The sequence below is a fragment of the Podarcis pityusensis genome, assembly GCF_964106645.2.
Source record: "Podarcis pityusensis genome assembly, chromosome: 7".
Lineage (NCBI taxonomy): Eukaryota > Metazoa > Chordata > Lepidosauria > Squamata > Lacertidae > Podarcis > Podarcis pityusensis.
In genome coordinates this window covers 39,138,291-39,159,580 of record NC_138031.1, presented here as the reverse complement: position 1 = coordinate 39,159,580, position 21,290 = coordinate 39,138,291, and the positions used below count along the sequence as shown (strand labels likewise).

General features: G+C 39.9%; 1 protein-coding gene across 3 annotated transcripts in view; it reads left to right on the top strand.

Moving 5' to 3' along the window:
• RP1 (RP1 axonemal microtubule associated) overlaps window positions 1-21,290 on the top strand; it is a 186,153-nt gene that overhangs the window by 63,660 nt on the left and 101,203 nt on the right. For 2 of the 3 annotated variants that reach the window (XM_081013252.1, XM_081013253.1), the window contains 7 exons: window positions 6,663-6,749; window positions 9,188-9,320; window positions 9,913-10,064; window positions 11,054-11,208; window positions 12,940-12,998; window positions 15,037-15,081; window positions 17,555-17,718. In XM_081013252.1, the coding sequence (XP_080869378.1) occupies window positions 6,663-6,749; window positions 9,188-9,320; window positions 9,913-10,064; window positions 11,054-11,208; window positions 12,940-12,998; window positions 15,037-15,081; window positions 17,555-17,718 (795 nt within the window). The remainder of the gene's footprint in view (window positions 1-6,662; window positions 6,750-9,187; window positions 9,321-9,912; window positions 10,065-11,053; window positions 11,209-12,939; window positions 12,999-15,036; window positions 15,082-17,554; window positions 17,719-21,290) is intronic. The other variant, XM_081013254.1, reaches the window with a different exon arrangement.

The window sequence follows — 21,290 nt, the reverse complement described above, 5'->3', positions numbered from 1 at the left end:
TTTCAACACTATCAAATCTGGAAGACCCGGTCCTTTCTAGCTGGCTTTTACCACCTGAATGCTAGGGCCACATTGCATGTTGTGCCTGCCACAGCATCATAACCCCTGGTGGACACTCTCCTCTCTCTCCCGCCCCCCTTAATGTTTAGGGATATTTTACCCATTGTGACTTGCCATGCCACTGCTAGGACTCAGGGACACAGAAACTAACAAGGTGATGTTGCAAAATCACAGGGTGTAGTGTTCCTCCCATTACACACGATGGTTGAGAATTCTGTTTTCAATGGCATGCCTGTGGGACAAGTAATGTAGGGGAGAGTGTAGGGATTTGGCCTTTGCTGAGCTGGCCTCACCTATCTCTGGCTGAGGTAGTTTGGCTCTCTTCTCTCCTCACTCCCAGGGACCTTCATAAACAGCCTGCTTGAACATCCAGAGAGGTAAAGATTGTGGTGATTTGAACTACGTTTTTGTGGCTTGGCTGCCAGGCATAAAGGTCAGACTTGCTGCCAAAATTGTTCAAACTGTTCTGGAATGTGAATTGACTGCTGCTGTTGTGCCACCTTCAAATGTTGATCTGAAAAATCTGGTAGTGATCCTGAAATCCAGCAAGCTGTTGACAGTTCCACTTACTACATCTGCCCACATGAAGAAACATTACGTAGCTTCTTGACATCTGCGTTACAAGCCAAATCAATTGTAGTCTCATGAGCCACAGAGCAAATTATATTTTCTCTCTCACTCAAAACAGGAATGATTATTTTTTGAAGCCTTTAAAATTCAAACCCAGGAAACAGTGTAATCAGAAGCAAAACACAATTGCAGAAAACGTAAATGTTTTTTTTAAAAAAGAAAGAAAGAAAGAAAGAAAGAATAATAGGAAACAGAGAATAGGGAAATTAATTTATGCATAGTAAGAGCATGCCAGAATTCATACTGACAACCAGATTTGTCATGGATATCTGCTACTCAAAATTAGAAAAATAGATCTACAAAATGAATTTTCTTCAGCAGGATTTACATGCAGCTAGTAAAGATACAGTCATCCCTATAAGTTGGCATGAAGAAGGGATGGCTAAAAGCCTTCACCACATTTGTTGCAAATGAACCCAATGCTTTTAAACAATACCAAGTCAACAGCCCAGCTATTCTATTCCACAGACTGAAAAGAATTACAAACTTTCACCTAAACTTGTATTGGAGGGACTTTTAAAATCTGATTGTGTAGAATGGATGGGATGTTTATAGTTGTTCTTGTTACATACTTTTTATATGCTTTGTGTGGCATAAATAGCCACAGTGAAAGTTCTGGAGATTTTTGCTTTTGAAACCTGTGTTTAAAGATCTCTGGGATTTCCTCTCCCTCAACTAGTGAATTATTCATAACCAATATAGGTAATAGCATGTCTGCAGCACTACCTTTCCTCAGAATACATGGATTCCCTGAGATACGAGTATATTGACCTGCCGCAAATCAGATACTACCTAGTATTGTTGTGTTCTGAGGATATTGATCTTACCGGGGTGTGGGTGTGTGTGTGTGTGTGTGTGTGTGAGTACCCTGGGCATTCAAGCTCTTCGTGCTGACCTGATTTTGCTTTATGCCTGATATAACCAATGCCTCTATAAAGGATTGCCATTAAAGAGACAAAGATGATCTGATGGGGAATGTGACCAGGATTGGACTGGCTCTTCAATTACACCATTATCTAGTACCTGTGATTCCTATGAATATTGCAAGCCACAGAAACCACATTTATTTTTAATTATAGAATTTGCTGTTCTCCACTTTATTCTGATTTGCTATCATGCATGTCAAGCTAGAGGGATTAGAAATTTGAAGTAGGATTTGAAAGTTATTGGCATTATCACAGATAATAATAGATAAGAATGGGGTAGGGGAGTTATTTGCAGCAGCTGCTCCCCCAACCAACTCCTTAGTTGACATCCCAGATCTTCTCACTTGCTAAATAGCTGTCAGGCTGCAAACACATTTTTTTTGTCTCAGTAACTAGGAAGCAGGCACAGGGTATGAGTCTTAGTTCCTTAATGTTGTAAGCAATTAGACGTGGTTGTATTTCATCATGGGAAGGATGGAGTTAGCTGTGACCTAGATAGGAACTGCAATTGAGTGGGAGAAATTAGGAAGGCTTAAGACCCAAGGGAAGCAGTCATACAAGGCAGACCTGGAAAGGAAGGGTCTGCGAAACAATAGACAATGTAACAGAGAGAGTGAGAGATGAATCTCTGGGAAACAAGAATAACCATGGATGAACTGAGTCTCTGGCTTTTCACAGGGAGCATTGGATGCCAAGAAGTGTGCACCCAGCATAATGGCAGAATTTACCCTGCAAGTAAACAGCACAAACGATCTAGCAAGAACTGCTGTTCTGCAATATCAATTTATTTCAATAGGTCTTGAACAAAAGGAGCCCAATTAAAGTTCCAGGAGGTTTGTAGCAGCAGGGCTTGCTTGGACACAAAACTCTGGAGGTGGTATCCATACTCAGAGTGGACCCATTGAAATCAGTGTGCTTAGATTAGTTCATGGCCAATGTGAATCTGAGCTTTGAAATTGCATGAGCAATCCTTATGATGCCATGCTCCTTCCACCCCTCTCCTTCAGGTACTCCCTTTTAATCAGTTATTTCCACTTATGCAGAAATGGAAACAGGTGTGCATGATCTTGGTTTGATTACATAATTTAAACTTATTTAAATTTAATCTTATTCGGGGTCTTATCCAGCACTTTGGAGTTTGGGGCCTTGCACACTAATGTAGTCATGGGTGGGGAGAAGATGTGCACCTCAGCATGAGACTCTTATTCTCAGATCGTGGGCTTGAGACCCACATTGGGCAAAATATTCCTGCATTGCAGGGGGTTGGGTATGATGACATTTATGGTCCCTTCAAACATCTACAATTCTATGATTCTATCTCCTTTCCCCCTCTCCTGACCATGTGCTTAATCAGAGTTCTAAACTCTAATTAAACATGTAACCAGGAAGGAGAAGTGAGATTACATCTTCTCCCCCCAACACAAGTCCTTGTTTAGTCGGTTGGGAGGAGGAAAGAAGAAGATGCACACAGGCTCCTTGCGAAATTCCTTACCAGCAGACATCACCCCCCTTGACAGGTGGATCTGATCCTATCTGCAGTGAACCAGGGTTGCCACAACCTAATCCAATTGATTCCTGGATCAATCTGAATCAACTTGGTTTGGTTTAGAATCAGATTCAGCCACATCTGGTGCACAAACCTAGTTTAAACCATAGTTTGCTGGTTCAAATGTGATACTAAACTGTGGTTTCTGCAAAAGCGGAAGTAACTGAGTAAAATTAGAATTTGCGAGGGGCGGGAGAAGGCTGCATGTGCAAGGCACATTCATGTGATACCAAACCATAGTTTGGCAGCACATGTGAGGCAGCACACTGTCTTGGTAGGTTAACATTCTATACAATGAAGAAAAGTACAGTACTGTAATAAATGAGCAGAAAGGATAAGTGGACAGCGTTACTGAGGGGTTTTTAAAATGGGAACTAAGAGGAAAGCTACTCTAATAAGTTCTTTAAGGTAGAAAGTGATGGTTGAGCAGGAAAAGAAAGAAAACATATCAGAGGAACCTGCCTCCAGTTTTTATTCAGAAGAGCAATCAATTGATAAATAATTTGACAGAAGATCTGTTTTTTAAGTGTTGAAAACCTCTTCTTGTAGTGCAGTGCATACATGAAGTGGTTTATTTTCAGGTTTAATAATGGTAGTAGTTTAGCTTCAAAAACACCTGAGATAAATGGAATAGAGCTGGACTAGAAAAAGTGTCCTTTGTCTTCGGAGAACTGCAGAAAGCTTTTCCGTTCACATGTAGTATGTCCATAACTAAAATGTTATGGTTTTGTCACCAATATTTTCCCCTGTATGTATCTTTGCTTAATCTATCTGCTTCACCAAAGTGTTGGACTTTATCTCCCAACCAACTTACAGGTTTCCTAAGAATCATGCTACCAGTTTGCTTTAGGGTTAGTTGATATATTTTTTAGAAATTATTCTGCCATCTTTCTTCATATATTTCTGACTTGTATATATATTTGTTTTTTTATCAGGATTTTTTTGAAAACAGCCTGTCTTTTTGCGTTTTAAATGCTTTTGTTTGTTTTGCCAAAAGTGCCATAAGATCTGGTATGTCTGCGAGAGAAATATTCCTAGTGACTATATAAAGCATTCATTACAACTTCAAATTTGTACTATTTGTACCTCCTTTCCAAATGCAACCAGAGTATAAATAGGAGTAACGAAAAAGCAGTCACCCTCTGCTTGAGTTTCTGTAATAAGTGGAAAAGTCTTGAGACAGGACCTTTCTTCTGGGCAGGGAGTCACAAAAGGGAGAGGGTCAACTGCATATTGAAATCTGATGAAGGAACTGGTGGACCCTGGAAATTTCTTCAGTCTTCATAACTATCCTAGGTCCTTTTTCTTTATATTGATTGTTAATCTTCTTTGATGCTGCATTCAAATAAGAGGCTCCCCCCCCCCCAACATTGTACTGCTTGTCAACAACAAATGGGAATTTTAATGACTAATCCCAGGTGTAACAAAACTTATCATCTTCATCTAATCTTTGTCAATTATCTGTGTTTAATTACCAGCAATTAATATTGTTCAGATTCGTCACAACCAGTTAATCTGAGTGTATCAGTAGACAATTGTATCAGTCAGTTAAGAAACAATTATATCATTATTATTTGAGGCTTTTTGTGAATAATCAATGTGCTTTGGGTCCTTAATAATTCAGTCATTGGTTTTCTTCATTTGATTGATTTTAGTTGGCTACAGCATTTGTATGCTCCCCCATAAGATGAATTGCAATTTATACTTAAGAAAACAAATGCAAAAGAAAACATAAAAGCAACACCAGTGCAGCAGAAACAACACACATATACCTCAATTAAAACACAGATAAAAAAAAAAGATTGATTAGAACTCACCCCAGAACTGGCCCTACTGAACATCTTCCAAGATCACAACAACCACTCATGTTATCCAGAGCTCATAACCCACCTACTCTCAGCAGCCAGAAGCCTCAGAGCCAGACACTGGAGAAATCTGTCAGGAGTAAACATGGACCAATGGTATCAAATTGTACGAAAACGGCCTTACTAGAAAAGCTAACCAATAATTTTTTTCTCAGTTTGTTTCAGTTCCATAATAAATTAATATATTGTCATAAATAGTCAGTTATCCCTAATTATTAGTAAATTGGTTGTTTTAAATTCATTGGTAATCCGCTACCTTGGTTCAATAAGAATCCATACTATCCCTTAGTTAAAAATGAATGGATCTCACCAAGTTATATCACTGTGGTCTAAATCACCACTTCTCTGCTTCTTCTGCCTTTTGATATTCAGAATTCAAACACCCAATCTTTCCTCTGTCTTTCCTCTCTGTCTTGTTCAGCTCACAAGGCCAAGACAGGTAATATATCAAAGAGACACAAACAGTCTCCAACCTGACTCCTTCAAACAGCTTCTTCCGTGCAAAGCCAAAAGTGCACGTGGCAGCATCACACTTTGGCACATGCCCAGCTGCTCATGCCAGGTGTCATGCCCTGTCAGAATGCCACAAGGAGCTAGAAATCAGGCTAGTGAAGAACTTGGGCTGCAAGTACACACCTCTTTCACCCGAGGAGTTAAGATGAATTACACTGAGTACCTGTTGAAACAACAAAACCAGCAGGCACCCTCAACCCCCCAAATCCACGCTTCTCACTCCACAGAAAATTAGGCTAAAATAATTGTTGCATTTTGTTTTGACGAGAGTTGTTTGCTGCCAGTGGCGTAGCGTGGGGGGTGCAGGGGGGGCCGGCCGCACCGGGCACAACATCTGGGGGGGCGCTCGCACTCGCAGCTCTCTGCCCCTACCTGGCTCACTCACTCTCTCTCACTGCAGTGCTGGCTGTGCGAATCCAATCCGAGCCGCTGGGTCGCCGCCCACTGTGGAGGGGGTGGGTGCCAGGCGTGAGGTGCCGAGAGAGAGCGAGGGACTATCTGGGGGAGGGACAGTGCAGCGGCCACCCAGCGCAGCGCTGAGCGCGGGAGAGAACCACACCAGACCAGCCCAGGCAGCAGCAAGAAGAAGCTGGCAGCGGCGGCAGGTTAGGGGTTAGGGGGCGCAAATTACTTGCCTTGCCCTGGGTGCTGACAACCCACGCTACGCCGCTGTTTGCTGCTTTGGGGAAGAGGGCTTGAAAGAGGCCTTGGGTTTCTCTCTCTCTTTTGCAACACACCTCTTAATGTCGAATTTGCACCAAAGTTTGATGTTTATCAGTCAGTCTCTCTGACTTTGTCACCTTCTTAGGGGTGAAGGACCCCATATTGAGACACTGAGACATTGAACACTGGCATCCCATACTTTAACAGAAACTGTGATAGACTAACCATTCTGATTAACCATCCTAATCAGGTGTTCACAACCATATATAGGATGTGATGGAAAAATAATGAAAAGTAGATGTATGCATGTATGTATGTATGTATGTGTGTATGTATGTCCATATCAAATGGCACTTTGTATGCATAATGGTGACTCCATGCTGCAGGCCATGTACAGAATTGCTGTTTTTTTCTGTTATGCCATAATTGATATATTGTATCTGTCTTTTCACAATTCAGGTTGAAATAAAACATATTGGAAACATCTACAAAATCAGAATAGGGCATGATGGAACAAGCAAACAGCCAGAATGGATGTTGGAAAAGGCAAGATTTCTGGTCTATTTTCTGGGTGCTTCTATAGTTGGTTAATGATTCATTTTATTGACTCTCCCCCCCCCCCAATGTTAGACTAGCCATTCTAAAAACAGCAGTGCTTATATAACATTTCTATCTAAGAAGAAAAGCACAGCTTTTCACTATGCAGTATTAGGTACAATGCAAAGGGAGCTTTGATATACTCTGAATCTCAGGTTCAACCCACTAACTAAAAGCCCAATCAATTTTTCTCCTTACATGCAATTACATAACAAAAAGTGCTTTTAAAAAAGAAAACACTTTCCAGTTGTGACTGTGCTCTTAAGGCTCAGGACTCATTCCATTAATAAAATACAGTATACTATATGAACATTTGTCAGTTATTTTTAAAAGCACAGGTTACATATTGAATTCACTGTTGATTGTTGAGGGATGCAGGTGATTTATTGGTACTAGTTTTGTTTTTATAAATAAGCACAACCTCAGAGCTCTACATAATGTCTTCTTATTTGAGGCACCCAAGAAACTGATATGTTTTCATTCATAACATGCATTTCTACTGCCTAAGTGTATGTGATCTATAAATGCTGATTCATGTGATTGATTTAAAACTTTCAAAGCATTAATGGCCCCACTCCACCAAGCACTGCTGTAATATAATCAGTATTCATTTCAGTGGTGCTTATTCCATGCTTATATACTGTAGTTGCCAAAGATGTGAGTTAAGAAGTTCTTGGTTCAAATCTCATCTTAGCTATAAAATCACTAAATCCTACTCTTCTGTACTCAGAAGTCCCACTAAGTTCAATAGCTCTTGCTCCCTGGTAAGTGTGCACAGGATTGCTGCCTAAGTAGCATTAAGCAAAGTGACTATCTCTGACAGCCTCCTTTATGCAATATGGAAATTAATAATATTGGCTTCCCTTGCAAAATTGTTGCAAAGATTATAACATGATATTTATGGGCTAATAGCCGTAAATAAATAAATAAATAAATAAATACAACATGATAATGTATTTGATTGTGAAGTGCTTTGAGCACTCAAAGTGAGCCCTCTAAATACTCAAGAACGACAGCCATAATCATTGTTTGTGTTAACTACGCCCCTTCTCTGCTCAGTTTACTTTTTGCACAGTTTGCACAGTTGCTCTGTATGGCGTCTGGCTCTGGTGTCCATGACTTGAGTAAAGGCCTTTACCCATCAATTGCTCTTATCTATCACTCTCTGGATCAGGAAGCATGGGTGAAAATGGATGTGCATCTAAATGCATTCTGTGCATCACATGAGTGTCTGAACGTGCACCCTGTTGAAATGAATGTGATGCTGATAGATGAGTTCTGCATTTCAATATGCATCGAACTTGCAGGCCTTCTGGTTCTAATCCAGTACATGATTTGTGTGCAAAAGTCTGTTTCAGTGCACAAACCTCCCTCTTTAGTTTAGGGCAATTGTGCTGGGAGCGACATCCTGTTTTGACTCACAAGCACGGCATAGTGCTGAAGGTCATAAAATTGCCCCAGTGCCACAACCCTGTCTATATGGTTTAAAAAAATAAAACAAAACACTTATTTTCTCATGTTTTGCTCACAGCATCTGGTATTATATTGGAATATTTATTCATGCTACAATGTAGTACACTTTCGGAACTCAGTACATATCTGTGTCTTGCCTGGGTAGCTGGCTCCTGTAGCACCATGCCCATGTTTTATTCTGACATTTTAGCTTACAAGCTGAAATCTTAAAACTTGAATCATGTAGTAACAATAGTTTCCAACATCAGCTCAAGGACCTTAACTTCAGAACTTTAGAAACAGTAAGCCCAGATGTACTGGAAACAGTTCAGTTCAGCTCCAATTATTTCAGGGATTCTTCTCCCCCCCCCCCCACACACCTTGTCTTGTTTGCTTCACTTTTCTTTAACATCTGAGTCCAAGGCTCAAAACAGTAGCTTTTGCTTTTCAAAGGGTGACTTTCAATCAAGGCAACAAATAACATATTGGAAAACTGTGTTTTCTAGCATTGCAGCTAACGTTTGCCCTTGCGGAGAAGCTGTACCAGTAAACATGCAAAATTCTAGCCATTAAATGAAGCCATCAAAATTGCACCTGAAAATTTTATGTCAAAATGAAAATATTCAATTTTTAAATACAACTTTTTTAAAAAAAAGAATTAAATTGATACTCCCTTCTGTGGTTAACTATATGAACGTGGGTGTTCTTGTGTTGTTGTTTTTCCTTTCCATTATTAATCCTCAGGTTATTTCCAGAAAAATCCTGTAGTATGTTAATAGTTATAATGGGTAGTAATTGACAATTTATGAAGTGGAATTTATTTATTTATTTATTTATTTATTTATTTATATTAGTTACATCCCAGTGTAGCAGAGAAGTACAGTGATAAAACTACAAGTATAAAGGTTTTTGCTGTTTTTTTCCTCCTTTCATAGGTAACCCTACAACATCTAAAGAGTGGAAAAATTCTGAATTTTTCAGCAAACAAATGGTTGTCAAGGAGCAGAGGGAATGGAGATACTCTGTGTGAACTTCCAGTAGTGGAAAAAGGAAGAAGCCTTTATCCATGTAATAGCATATTCTTTCTTCAAAGAACCATAATAATTAATATTACAACTATTACCAAATGAGATGGCTTTCACAAAGATCATTGCACACAATCCTGTCAATGCCAACCACTCATTCGAATCAGTGGGGCTTCACAATAGTATCCTTGTTTGTTTGTTTGTTTATTTGATTTCATTTATGAATCGCTTTATGAAGCACCAACAGAAACAAACTAAAAGCAATTACGCACCCACCCACCCACACACCATGTATTTACGGAAGGTGCTGCCAACCTTTTTGAAACTGTTGTGGGCACAACAATGTGTATGTACCACAGTTATGCATGCACCATGTATGTGCATGTATGTACCACATGTGCATGTGTGGACATGCACATTTCTTTCAAGCCTGGCCCCAGTGGTGTGAGGAGCAGGAGGAATAGAACTTGGTAGGTCCCAGGGAGGGCCTCTTATGTGCCCCATGAGTGCTAGGTTGACGATGCATGCTGTGTATTTAAGCATGAGCCTGAAGGTTAAGTGTAACATGACATTACACTCAGTTTGTATGGTTTCAAATTATTTGCACCTTTTAAAATGTTGGTTGTCTTCTCTAGATGTGAGTTACCAGGTTTATGTGTACACGGGGCACTTGGAAGATGCTGAAACAGATTCTTCTGTTTATTTATGCATATATGGAGAAAGAGGAGATTCTGGTTTGAGACTTCTTCACAAATCTGACAAGGCGGTGAAATTTCAGAGAGGAATGGTAAGCCTGCTGAAGCAAATCAGTATACTCCCATTTCAGACCAAATGAAAGTGGTTTTAATACACAGAATACTTAACACTAGGTTCTGAAGGAAATTGAGTCAAATTTTGCATCACTTTCTTTACTAACACTTGGTAAACTATAATACCTTGCATACCTTTTTTGAGAGAGAATATCAGTATCAGGAAAAGCAGGATCCTATAAATAACTGATAAAAGAAATGGAAGAAAAATGGAAAAGAGAAAAATAAGGCAGCAAGAAAGACTTTTGGGATGGTTGTGAAAAGTGAAGAAAAGGTAGACAAGAGAATGTGATAGTTCAGGTTAACTGATTTGTTCATGTGGCTTGCACTTTCAGTATCTTAGAAATTCACCTGTGGAATCGCAAGCCAAACAGTGCAGACAGAATTGGAAAAGCTCTATTAGTCACACTTCTAGAAACTCTATTTTAAGTTGAGAACCTCAGTAAAACTTCCATTAAATAATATTTCTGAATGGGAATAGAATCATCATTTCATATGTTTTGATCAGATAGATCATCTCAATGTGTAGCATTGAAAATGGGGGTATTCCTCAATCCAGGACTGTTATTTGAGGCTGAGACTGAGGCTGAGGCTTCAGCTAGAAGTGCCTATTACCAGCTTTGTCTGGTTCACCAGATATGGCTGTTCCTGGAGAGGGACAGCTAACCCACAGTAATTTTCATCTTCCCCATTCATAATAATATCTTCCTCTGTAATGTTTTGGACTGTTGTTGAGATATTTTATAGTTCTTTGTTTAGAAAGGATATAAAGAAAGACTAATTATTACTAACAAGAAGATATTATTTCCTTTTAAAGCCAATGGGAATTCTTGCATGAATTTTGGGAAGTGGTTAATCAAGCTTTCTCAATATTGTTTGCAGCATAATGTTTCAGCACTGAGCTGGTTGTGACCTTTGGTTATTATTGACTGCATAAATGTATATGAACCTGTTTCTTGCCTTTTAGGTCGATCGGTTTGAAATACAAGCTGTGTCAGTTGGAAGACTACAGAAGGTGCTGTTGTGTTGCAAGGCCTATAGCATGTCACAGTATTGGTACTGTGAGAAAGTAGTCGTCAGAGAACCTGAGAAAAACTCAGAATATATTTTCAACTGTGAAAGGTTGTATTTCATTAAAAGTCTTCATCTAAAAGTAACTTTCCTAACACCTTATTTCCTAAGTGGATGCTAATGCCTCTTTAAAAGTTTTAAATTGATTACCTTTTTTAAAAAACAACAACTTTGAAATACAAACAGAAGCAGTGATGGAGCCTTTGGACCATCTCATAAGTCCTATAAAAGAAGTAACTTTGCATTTCTGTATGGAGTTTGAAAGGTTTTTAGATTAAAGATCCACATGGAAATGGGACGGCCTTTGTCCCATTCCCACGCAGAACTAGGACAGATGGGACTTCAGTAAGACCTTCCCTCCCTAATACAGAAATACAATACCCTTTTCAACACAAGCTCCCACACCTGCTCTAACAAATACTACCCCATTGTTTCCTTTTCACCCAGCTACCTTATTCAGCAAAAACTCCTCCAGCATAGACCATGTCTTCCCTACCACTCTTAACCCGTTGACTACCAAGATATTTCTTGCTGCCAAACTGCATGACTTCGAATAACCTTTAAGAATTTCAGCTAACTGTTCTTTTGTCTGGTTTTATATTTAGAAACCTAACTTTTTTTTATCTTTTAGTTTTGCATGAGCAATGTGTGCATATATAGTAATCAGTCCTTCACAATATCTAGCACTGAAGTAATCAGCCGCTTCATATATTTGATTAGCTAGGGCCCTTTCCTGCTTGAAGCTCAAAATCACTCAAAATCACTATCAGGGTGCTGAGTTCTTTTATTTGCCTTCCAAATGGTTCTCTTCCAAGTCAAATGTACTTGTTAGTGTTTAGAGGATGCGTGATGCATTTTGCTTCCTTAAAACAGAGCTCCCAAATGGTGCTGCTCACTCCCCTGCTAGGGCCAAAACTTTAAAAAGCCTTGTCTCACCTTTCAGACCCCATTTTTTTGTCTTCATCCACTCACCTCCCACCATACATGGCGCCAGCTGCCCCTGTCTCATGGCAGGACCAGCTCTGGAGTCCAGACCCCAACAACAAGACTCTTTTCACTTCATGGGCCCTTCCTTGCAATGGATCCCTTGGCTGTTGTACTGTTTTTCTCCATTCTGTGAAGTGAGCAGACAGATGTGGTTTGTCAGTCTGAAACATCTCTGATACAAAGCATCCTTGGAAAGGGAAAAATGCTTAGATAGTTCCAGATTTGTACGCGCCATCTGGAGTTTCATTGGAAATTGAGTTTCTGATACTGCAGTTACCTTCTTTATGCTTCTTGTGACCTACATGGCTCTGATCCTGCTTAGGATGTGCTTATAATTGAAGTTTAGCAAAGCCATTGTATGATAGGGCAAATTAGCAGTACTTAGTGAGATAAAAGGTAGAGCATTCTATAATTCAAAGGGCTGTACCAGAATGAGATTTGTTTGCTGAAACCATATATTTATTTACCATATTAAAAGGTGACATAATGATAGTCATTTCAAAAAACTGAATATTTCTGAAATGGTCTGTTGTGTTTTGCATTGCTCCTGCAAGAGTGTGTTGCCCAAGCTTCCCATAAATTAAGGGCTGCTGTATGATAATTGCATGTGTTTCACATGCAAATATTTCATTATCAATGTTAAAAGCTTTGTAGGACTTATGGAACAATTCCTATCCTGTGCAACATGTTCACTTGAAGAAATTATCCCAGTTAGACTAATGCTACGTATGGAAATAACAAAACTTACTTCATTTTCTTTATTTCATTTTGTTTTTTCTCTTCTCCTACTCTTAGGTGGCTGCCATTTACCTCCCAAGGCACAGTTCATTCAGAAATAGAACTCTCTGCTCAAGGTAAATGATACAATTAAAATATGGAGGTGGAGGTGGAGATCCTAAACACAGTGGGACTTACGTCTGAGTAACATTGCCTAGGACTGCTCTGTAAATCAATTTGCTGTTTGCACAAAGGAAAATGAAAGCCAAGTGGCCCACTTGATTTTAGAGGCTAGCAGGGTGGGGGTTATAAAACAATTGGGACAAAGGGAGAATTTCCAGGCTGGGGTGGGAGGGTTAAGCACCCCCCTTCCTGGGGGGGCCACTAGGGGCGCATCGGAAGATGGCTGACAATAACATCTCTCCGAACCACACGAGGTAATTAGGAGGCTGTGATGGGAGTAAATAGCCTCCCTACCCCCCAAGGTTGTGGGGGGGCCTGCCCTTGCCTGCTGTGCCCTATACCACCCCCGAATTTGTGGGGATGGGGGCACTAGGCAGAATGCCCTCCTGTGGGATGTCGGCACTCCTGGACGCTGTCTCTGATCCGCGCCACTAGCTGCAAGAACTTCAAAAGAAACAATTAGGATGAAGCGAATGCACATATTTCAAGGAAGGAGGGGGAGTAAAGACTGCTAACTGAAGAGATCTCTGATAAACAAGACGAGTCGGAGGAACAAGAATAAATCATGAGAAGATACACCAAGACTCGGTACGGCAAAGGGACTGGATGGGGGAGGGGGAAAAAACTTTCCTTTCTTTCCTCTATGTGATTAAACAGGAATCCCCCCCCCTCACAAGTCAGAAATGTCGTTTTAATGACTTAAGCTGTGGATTTAAGACTGTGTGGAAATAAATTTTCTAACCAAAGCATGTTTTAAGAAGATAGTGGGATGTATAAGAGCTTTGGAATGACGCAGTTAAAAATACCATCGCCATGTTGGCAAGTTCTGTCGGAGGACTTGAGTCTGGGAGGAGAAATAGAGTTGCTTTTGTATTGTGTGTGAGACTCCTCAGAGGGACTTAAGAACGACAGTTTGCGAGATAAATGAAGGAAAGAGCGATGTTATTTATGAAAGCAATGATATATGGAAACCATCTCGATATGAGGATTGGACGAACGGAAAAATTCACACAGGATTACAATTGGGGTTTATCTGCTTAAGGAGATTATCAGAAGAGATCATAAAGAAAAAAAGAAAAAATATATACGAACAAGATGAGATGTGGAAACAGCAAGATAAGACTGGATAGAATTATGAACTTTATTTGGACTGATTTGGATATTAATGCAGCAGCAAGAAGATGATCGGAATCCCCCTTCGGAACTTGAAATATGGGTCCCCTCAACAAAAATTTAAAATTCGGCTTTGTAATTCGGAATTTATGTGATGTGATTTGGTTTGATTTGATTGGTCGGTTAATAAAAATTATTTTTTTTAAAAAAAAACACCCCCTTCCTGCTTGCAATTTTTCTTTGCCTTTGCTCTCTGCTCCTGTATTAGCATAAAGATGGAAACTATGTAACACCAGGACAGAAACCCTTGTTTCCCTTAAAACTTATAGTATGTGTCTTATCTGCAACTGCACAATAAGTTACCGGTAGTTGTGTTGCTGCAGGTAAATGCAATGCAATGCCCCTTTCACCTCTGGCCTTCCAGCTAGTAATGATTCATGAGCATATGTACCAACAGCTGTCATGACTTCTCTTCATCCCTGATAATCACTGCATATGACCTTGCATAGCTATTCTATGGTAATAGCAGCAAGGGGCCATCGCTGCAGGAGTACCAGTGACCAGCCAATGATCAGTTTCCACTACAGGTATAATGGTCCAGGTATTTCTGTACCTATACCACCAGATCTTCTATACTGCAGTGAGTTATGGGCAGAGCGTAAAGTAGTAATTACTACTTATTTAGTGTACTATGTCAAAGGACCATTCTTGGTTACTGTTTTCAAATGCTTCTACAATCCCCATATTGGTTTGTGAAAGAATACATATTCCTCTGTAAAAGCAGAAGTGTTAATATATGAACGCCTCCTCCCTCCTTCCACTTTTCATTGTAACCTGACAACTCTATTATTAACTGCACTGATGTTTTATTTTTGGCAGAAATGCAAATAAATCATCAGCTGAAAATGCAAGAGGAAGAAAATGGTAAATTCATCTTCTGCTTTCTATCATTTAATCAAGACTAAGGCTGAGCTGAAACGAGTAGGGGTGGGCTTTCTGTGATTATTTCCAAAGTCTCACCTTTGAGGGCAGGGGGATTGCAAACTGGGGTGAAAGTGTTCATAGTTCCATTAGCTCCACAGTCCCCATTCCTGCCCTCATTTTGAATTAGCCTTTTGATGTCATCATAAATTCAAATCTCATCACAAAGTTGATTCAGAAAGTGTACAAGGCTTTCTACTTTCACTCTGACCTTGTGACATTGTGTTCATGACATGATCCTGGATTGGCTGGGATCTCATTAACAGGCACTTGAAGAAAATATAATAATGGCGCCAGGCAGCAGATTGGAGAGAAAAGCAGCCCCACCTAGGAGGTGAACAAGTAGTGACTAAACTTAATCACATTTAAGCGCAGCAGCAGGTGGGTGGAATTTGTATCCTAGAGTGAAGAGAATGTGTGATTTGGTCCATCTCGGATCCCGTAAGCACAGTTGAAGTAGTATCCTGCATTGGCCCCTAAACTGATGAACATTTAATATATTGTCAAGAGAAAGTTTTGAAAACATGCATTCCTAATATGCAATTATATTCCACTATCTTTATTTCAAATGCAGTCTGTATGATGAATTGATAATTATATTTGAACCTATTATGCAAAAATATGTGCAAAATGACAGCTTACTTATGTAAACATCTACATAGATGCATAAATAGTATTTTCAAACAACTAGCTTTGTCTTCAGTACTTGCATGTATTTCTAAGAAGAGATATTATTTCTTTGACAGTGGAGTACCTTTTTATGGATCATATCTGTTTTAAATTAGGCAGCTGGCATCAGGTACACACTCACAGACCTACTCATAGTCAAGTGTTACAAGTGTTTGTAACCCCATGCCCAAAATCACAATCTTCTGCAGTATCCCTACTTTCAGGCATGTGCTGCCATCAATTCACATCCCCAGATCTTCAAGAGCACCAATTTACAGATGGCATACATGTGACATTTGTAGAATGCAGCCGCTGAGTGGCAAGTGATCCCAGTCCTTGCCGTAATATGTAGATTCATTTATTTGTGTCAAAAGAAATCTAGGGTGCATGCTTGGCTTTTGCCCGCTTCTCCAGTGGCAGGGGGAGATGAGGGAAGAGACTGGCAAGCTACTGAGAGAACAGGAGAAAAAATACACGGGGAAGAATGCACCCAGGAGGCGCTTACTTGCAGGATGTTAGGGTCTTCAATCCATAGGGTTGAGTTGAGGATAAGGTGTTCTCCTCTGCTGAAAATACCAGCTCTAGGAAATAGGAAAACTTTGGCTAAGGCCAAAGCTCTGGTTGACATAGTGGAGTGAGCTTTCTAACAAGAGGAAGGAACATCTAACAAGTTATTTAAAATATTTATGTGATGCTTTTCCAAGTTGCATTGTGGCTTGCAAAAAGAGAGAGAGAGCAAACATTTTAAAACATAATAAGTATAATACAGCATTGACTGGGAAGACTAAACCATCTACCAGTGAGGCACTGCCCCATTTTCCACCTACGTGGGCGTGGAGACCATCAAACCCTCAGCCACTCAATCCCTCTCTTGCGATAAAGAAGACATTCAAAGGAAAGCAAAAGTGGGCGAAAAGAGAGACTGTGATTCCAGACTCCACCTTTGTTCACCAATTAACAAGCAAAAGGTTTTTCCCTCCCTATTAATATAGCTGAAGTACACACTGTGACATTTATTACTAACAAGTCTGTGGGTTGGTATTTTATTAATTGTGTTTGCTCTCTGCAGACTGAATTGTAATTGCTAAATGGAGGCTGCTGCAAATAAAGGCAGAAAATCTCTAAAGTGATTGAAGTGAACATAATTTCTGCTTTTTGATGTAGGAATGCAATACTAGAGAGTAGTGATCTTACCTAGTCCCAGTTAGTTATGTTTGTATTATCCTGCTAAATTCTAGATACTGTAAACTAAGGGATACATGTAAGCATGCAGGGGGTTACTTAGAAATGTCATTGTCCATCCAACTGCAATTACAAGCAGCTAATCATATGCAATGCATTAGTGTTAAAGATGCATGATGTTTTCCCTCTAGAACACGTATAGCCAATGTTGTTGGTGTTGTTGGTCAGCAGCTGTCACCAGCCCCATCCAGTATGGGCAGTGGCCAGGGATGTAATCCAACCATATCTGAAGAGCACCTCATTGCTCTAGAATCTAATGCAATCTTGCCTTTAAATATTTATTATTATCCAATGCAACCTTTGTCTTCAGCATTTTCTCACTCACCCATCTCTCCTTTGAGCACCACCTTCCCTATTTAATGGAACAATTACTCCTGTTCTGTAAACTTAGTGATGCATTGTTTGCAATAAAGCCAGTATTACACACATCTCCAGGCACATGGTAGTCCCCGAGATAAAACTGCTCAGTCAGTGGCACTCATTTTCATTTTGTTTTTACCTGCAGGAGAAGATTGGAAAATCACTGTAGTCACTGGAGGTTTGGAAACAGCTGGCACAACAGCAACTGTGTCCCTGTATGTTTATGGAGAAAATAAGGCTTCTGGTCCTCTTATTCTGGGATCTGGGAAACACCAGCTGTTTAATCCCCACAGTACAGATACATTCAAGGTACAATTGCACTGCATATAAATAATTGAGAGTTTACTTACACAAGCTATGCAGAACAGGTTTATTCCAAGGTGAATAAGTAATAGATACTTAAAATGATTTCATTGTAATGATTTCAGTTCCACATTTCATTTTCTGAATTGTTCATTGATATGGCGTGCAGCATCCCTGGGAGAATAGAGTAATTGTATATTTATGGCAGTAATCAACTTAACAGTACATTACTAAGATTAGTGTTCAAGCAGATGATTCAAGTCCAGGAAGATTGTAAGCCAATATTGGATATCTACTTCCCTATTCCTTTCTTCTGCAGTACAATGTTATTATACTGACTTCAGGATTTTAAGATTACAGCCTGCCAGGACTGAGCCTGACCTGGTGACTGGACCATCCACTTCAGCCACTAGTCCTCACGCTTACAGGCATCCTTATCCAGGAATCATCCACAATTTTGAACATAACAATCAGAAAACAGATCCTAGTTTTGAAGCAGCCAGTAGGTCGCTGAGGCAGCATCAACTACCCATATCTTCAGTTGTTTGACACCTATAAAAAAATCTGGCTGCTTCAATCTCTATTAGCAATTGTGAACTAGGATGCTGTGGTTATTCTACATTAATCAAGCATGCCGTCATTTCTCTCATTTGGCTTTATGAGCCAAAAGCCACATATAACCCCTTTCACCACTTTCCATTTTTTAAAAAATTAAATGTGCAAAAGGTATATAGTTTATTTTTATAATAGAGATTTGATTTTCTGGTTTTAGAATTAGAGTGAGGGAAATGGAAGGGAATTCTACTCCCTTCTGTGTGTTGTTGATATGTTAAAATACTTGTTTTAGATGTAAGAAATGTTGACAGTGATGGATAGGTAAGTACACTTATTGCTTGCAACAGTGAAATGAAATGTAAGAAGACAGAAGGGATGCCTCTCGTCACTGTACTGTGCTGACAGTAATGTTCTGAAGGTTAGTAAGTATTGACAGAATGTCTTGCATAAGCAGTGGCTGCATAGGTTTAAGCTGTCTGCCCCTTCAGAACACATCACATAGCTTGGCACATATCAGCGCAGTTGGCAATCTGTGCTTAAGATAGTTTTGGAACTGAAATAGCAGGTGATAAGGAATGAAGTGTTTTACAAAGCTCTGTTGTGGGATGTTCAAATGATGCCTACTGTAAAATAATTCTGGGACCTTGCATAGATTTTCAAAATAGCCAGTGTGGTACTCCAGATGTTGCTGGACTCCAGACCCCATCAGCTCCAGTCAGCATGACCAAAGGTCAGGGATAATGGAAGTTATAGTCCAGCAACACCTGGAGGTTGCCATGTTGGCTATCCTTGGGTAAGGATTCAGAAGAGACTGGGAAATATAAATGCTTAGGTGTTTAGAGGTTTCCTTAGCTGTTTTTTTTAAAAAAAAACAAACAAACAATAACAACAACATGCAAGTTCTTCTGTACTGATAGAGTGAAATATTGTTTATATTGGCAGAAGAAGTCACCTTAAGTGTAAATAATATTTCCCAATATCTAGGAGAGCAGGGAGATCTTTAACACATCTTTCACATATGAGCTCCTCCTGAATGTAATCTGAAACCAAAGTGATATGCAGACTTGGAGTCCATAAATATGATGAAGTTGGATCAATGAAATATTATTATTATATCAATGAATATAATATTCCAAATTAAAGCAGGAAATCAGCTCCATGTTCAACATACTGTGTATACTTTGGATGGCTTCTTTCTTTGTTTGGCAATCATTTGTAGCTGAGTAAGATTGTCTTCCATGAACATGGTCTTGACAGTATGTCCATAGGTGACTGTGGAGGCCATTTCTGGATCCACATGTCCTTCCACAGTGGGGATATAGGTTTCCAGGTGGGAGTTGATGATGGTGAGGGTTTGCCAAACATGCCCTCCTCTAAGTCATTTGTCCCTTTCATCCTGAGTTTCTTTAAAGTCCATGACACCTTTGGTACAGGCTATTCTCCAATGGGAGCACTCACAGGCCAGTGTTTCCCAATTGCTGGTGTTTATATTATATTTTCAAAAGATTTTCCCTGAGAGGGTCTATAAGCCTCTTTTGTTGACCACCAGCATTACGCTTTCCATTTTAAAGTTTGGAATAGAGTAGTTGCTTTGGAAGACAATAATCAGGCATCTGAACAACATGACCAGTCCAGCAAAGTTGGTGTTGAAGAATCATTGCTTCGACATTGGTGAACTTTGCTTCTTCCACTACACTGATATTAGTTTGCCTGTCTTCCCAAGTGATGTGTAATTTTTTTCTGGAGACACCGTTGATGGAAGCTTTCAAGGAGTTGGAGATGGATGGATGTGCATGCAGAGAGACAGAGCATTGGAATACTCACCCCTCTCCAGCACTATCAGATGGAGATATTTCTCACCCCTGTCGCATACAAAAGAGGCATATGCACTGCTGGGAAAGCGGTGTAAGGCAAGGCTCCATAGATCTTGATGGTTCCATAGCCAGACAGAGTGGTGCTGCATATGGAAGTTTCACTGAGAATTGGGAGCTAGAACTTCTCCTACCCACTCTGCACAACTGTGGCTTCTCCTTGGATGATGAAACAAAAGAACCAGTGAGAAAGAGAACTTTCCTCTGCAAAGGCAGCAGACTGAATTAATCTCCTTACTCCTTACTCTCTTTAGCAGTGGCAGAGTAATATAAGTAAAGAACAGGAAGCAGAATGACATGATAAGGTTGTTAAAAGATGGTCTCATAGGACCACAGCATATGGGAGTTGTGTGATATGACCTTCTAATGCTTCTTAAAGCTTAAAAGCAGCATGTGTGGGGGGAATTTCCTTCAGTGCAGTGATACTGGGGTAGAGGATGCCCAATTCCCAAAGTGAAATCCTCCCACCCCAACCTGAAACTGCTAATACATTTAACCCTGGGATTCAACACAATGGACACAAAGTGAAAGCTGGATTCTGTCTATGCTTGATACTTGCAGAAGAAAAACATATTCACAGTGAATCAAAGCCACCCTACCTTCTTGACTATGAACTCCAAAATGCTTCTGATCAAGTACCTGGAGCAGCACTGGTCCACTTAACTATTGTCTTGGTAATACCTTTGAGGTTGGAATTCTTCTTAATTAAATCATGGGGAAGAAGAGAGCAATCTTTCTTGCTAATATGGGGTTTGGACAGAAGATTGAGAGACATGGATCTCTTATTGGGTTGGAGACGTCAAGGTGTGAGCTGACATGTTTCAGCCCCCTTTCTCAAATAAATTGTTCTTCTCCAGTGGTCAAATCTCCAATTGCTCACTGGAGAAGGTGGACTGGTCACAGTATCATTAGTTTTAAGGCAACTCCTCTCTGTTTTTCTTTGCTCCAAGGCTTTTGACAGGCTTTTGAAGATTTGCCAAATGCTGTCAAAATGGATATACTCAGACTTTCTCCTTAATATAATATTTAGATAGTTCTTGAGACAGAGGCCTTACAGTTTGTATCTTAAAAAGGAATGCCAGTAGTGTTCTTTAGGTTTCCCTAGTTTTTCCCCTTTTTTATTTTTTTAGGGTGCTTCCAGATGGGAGCTTC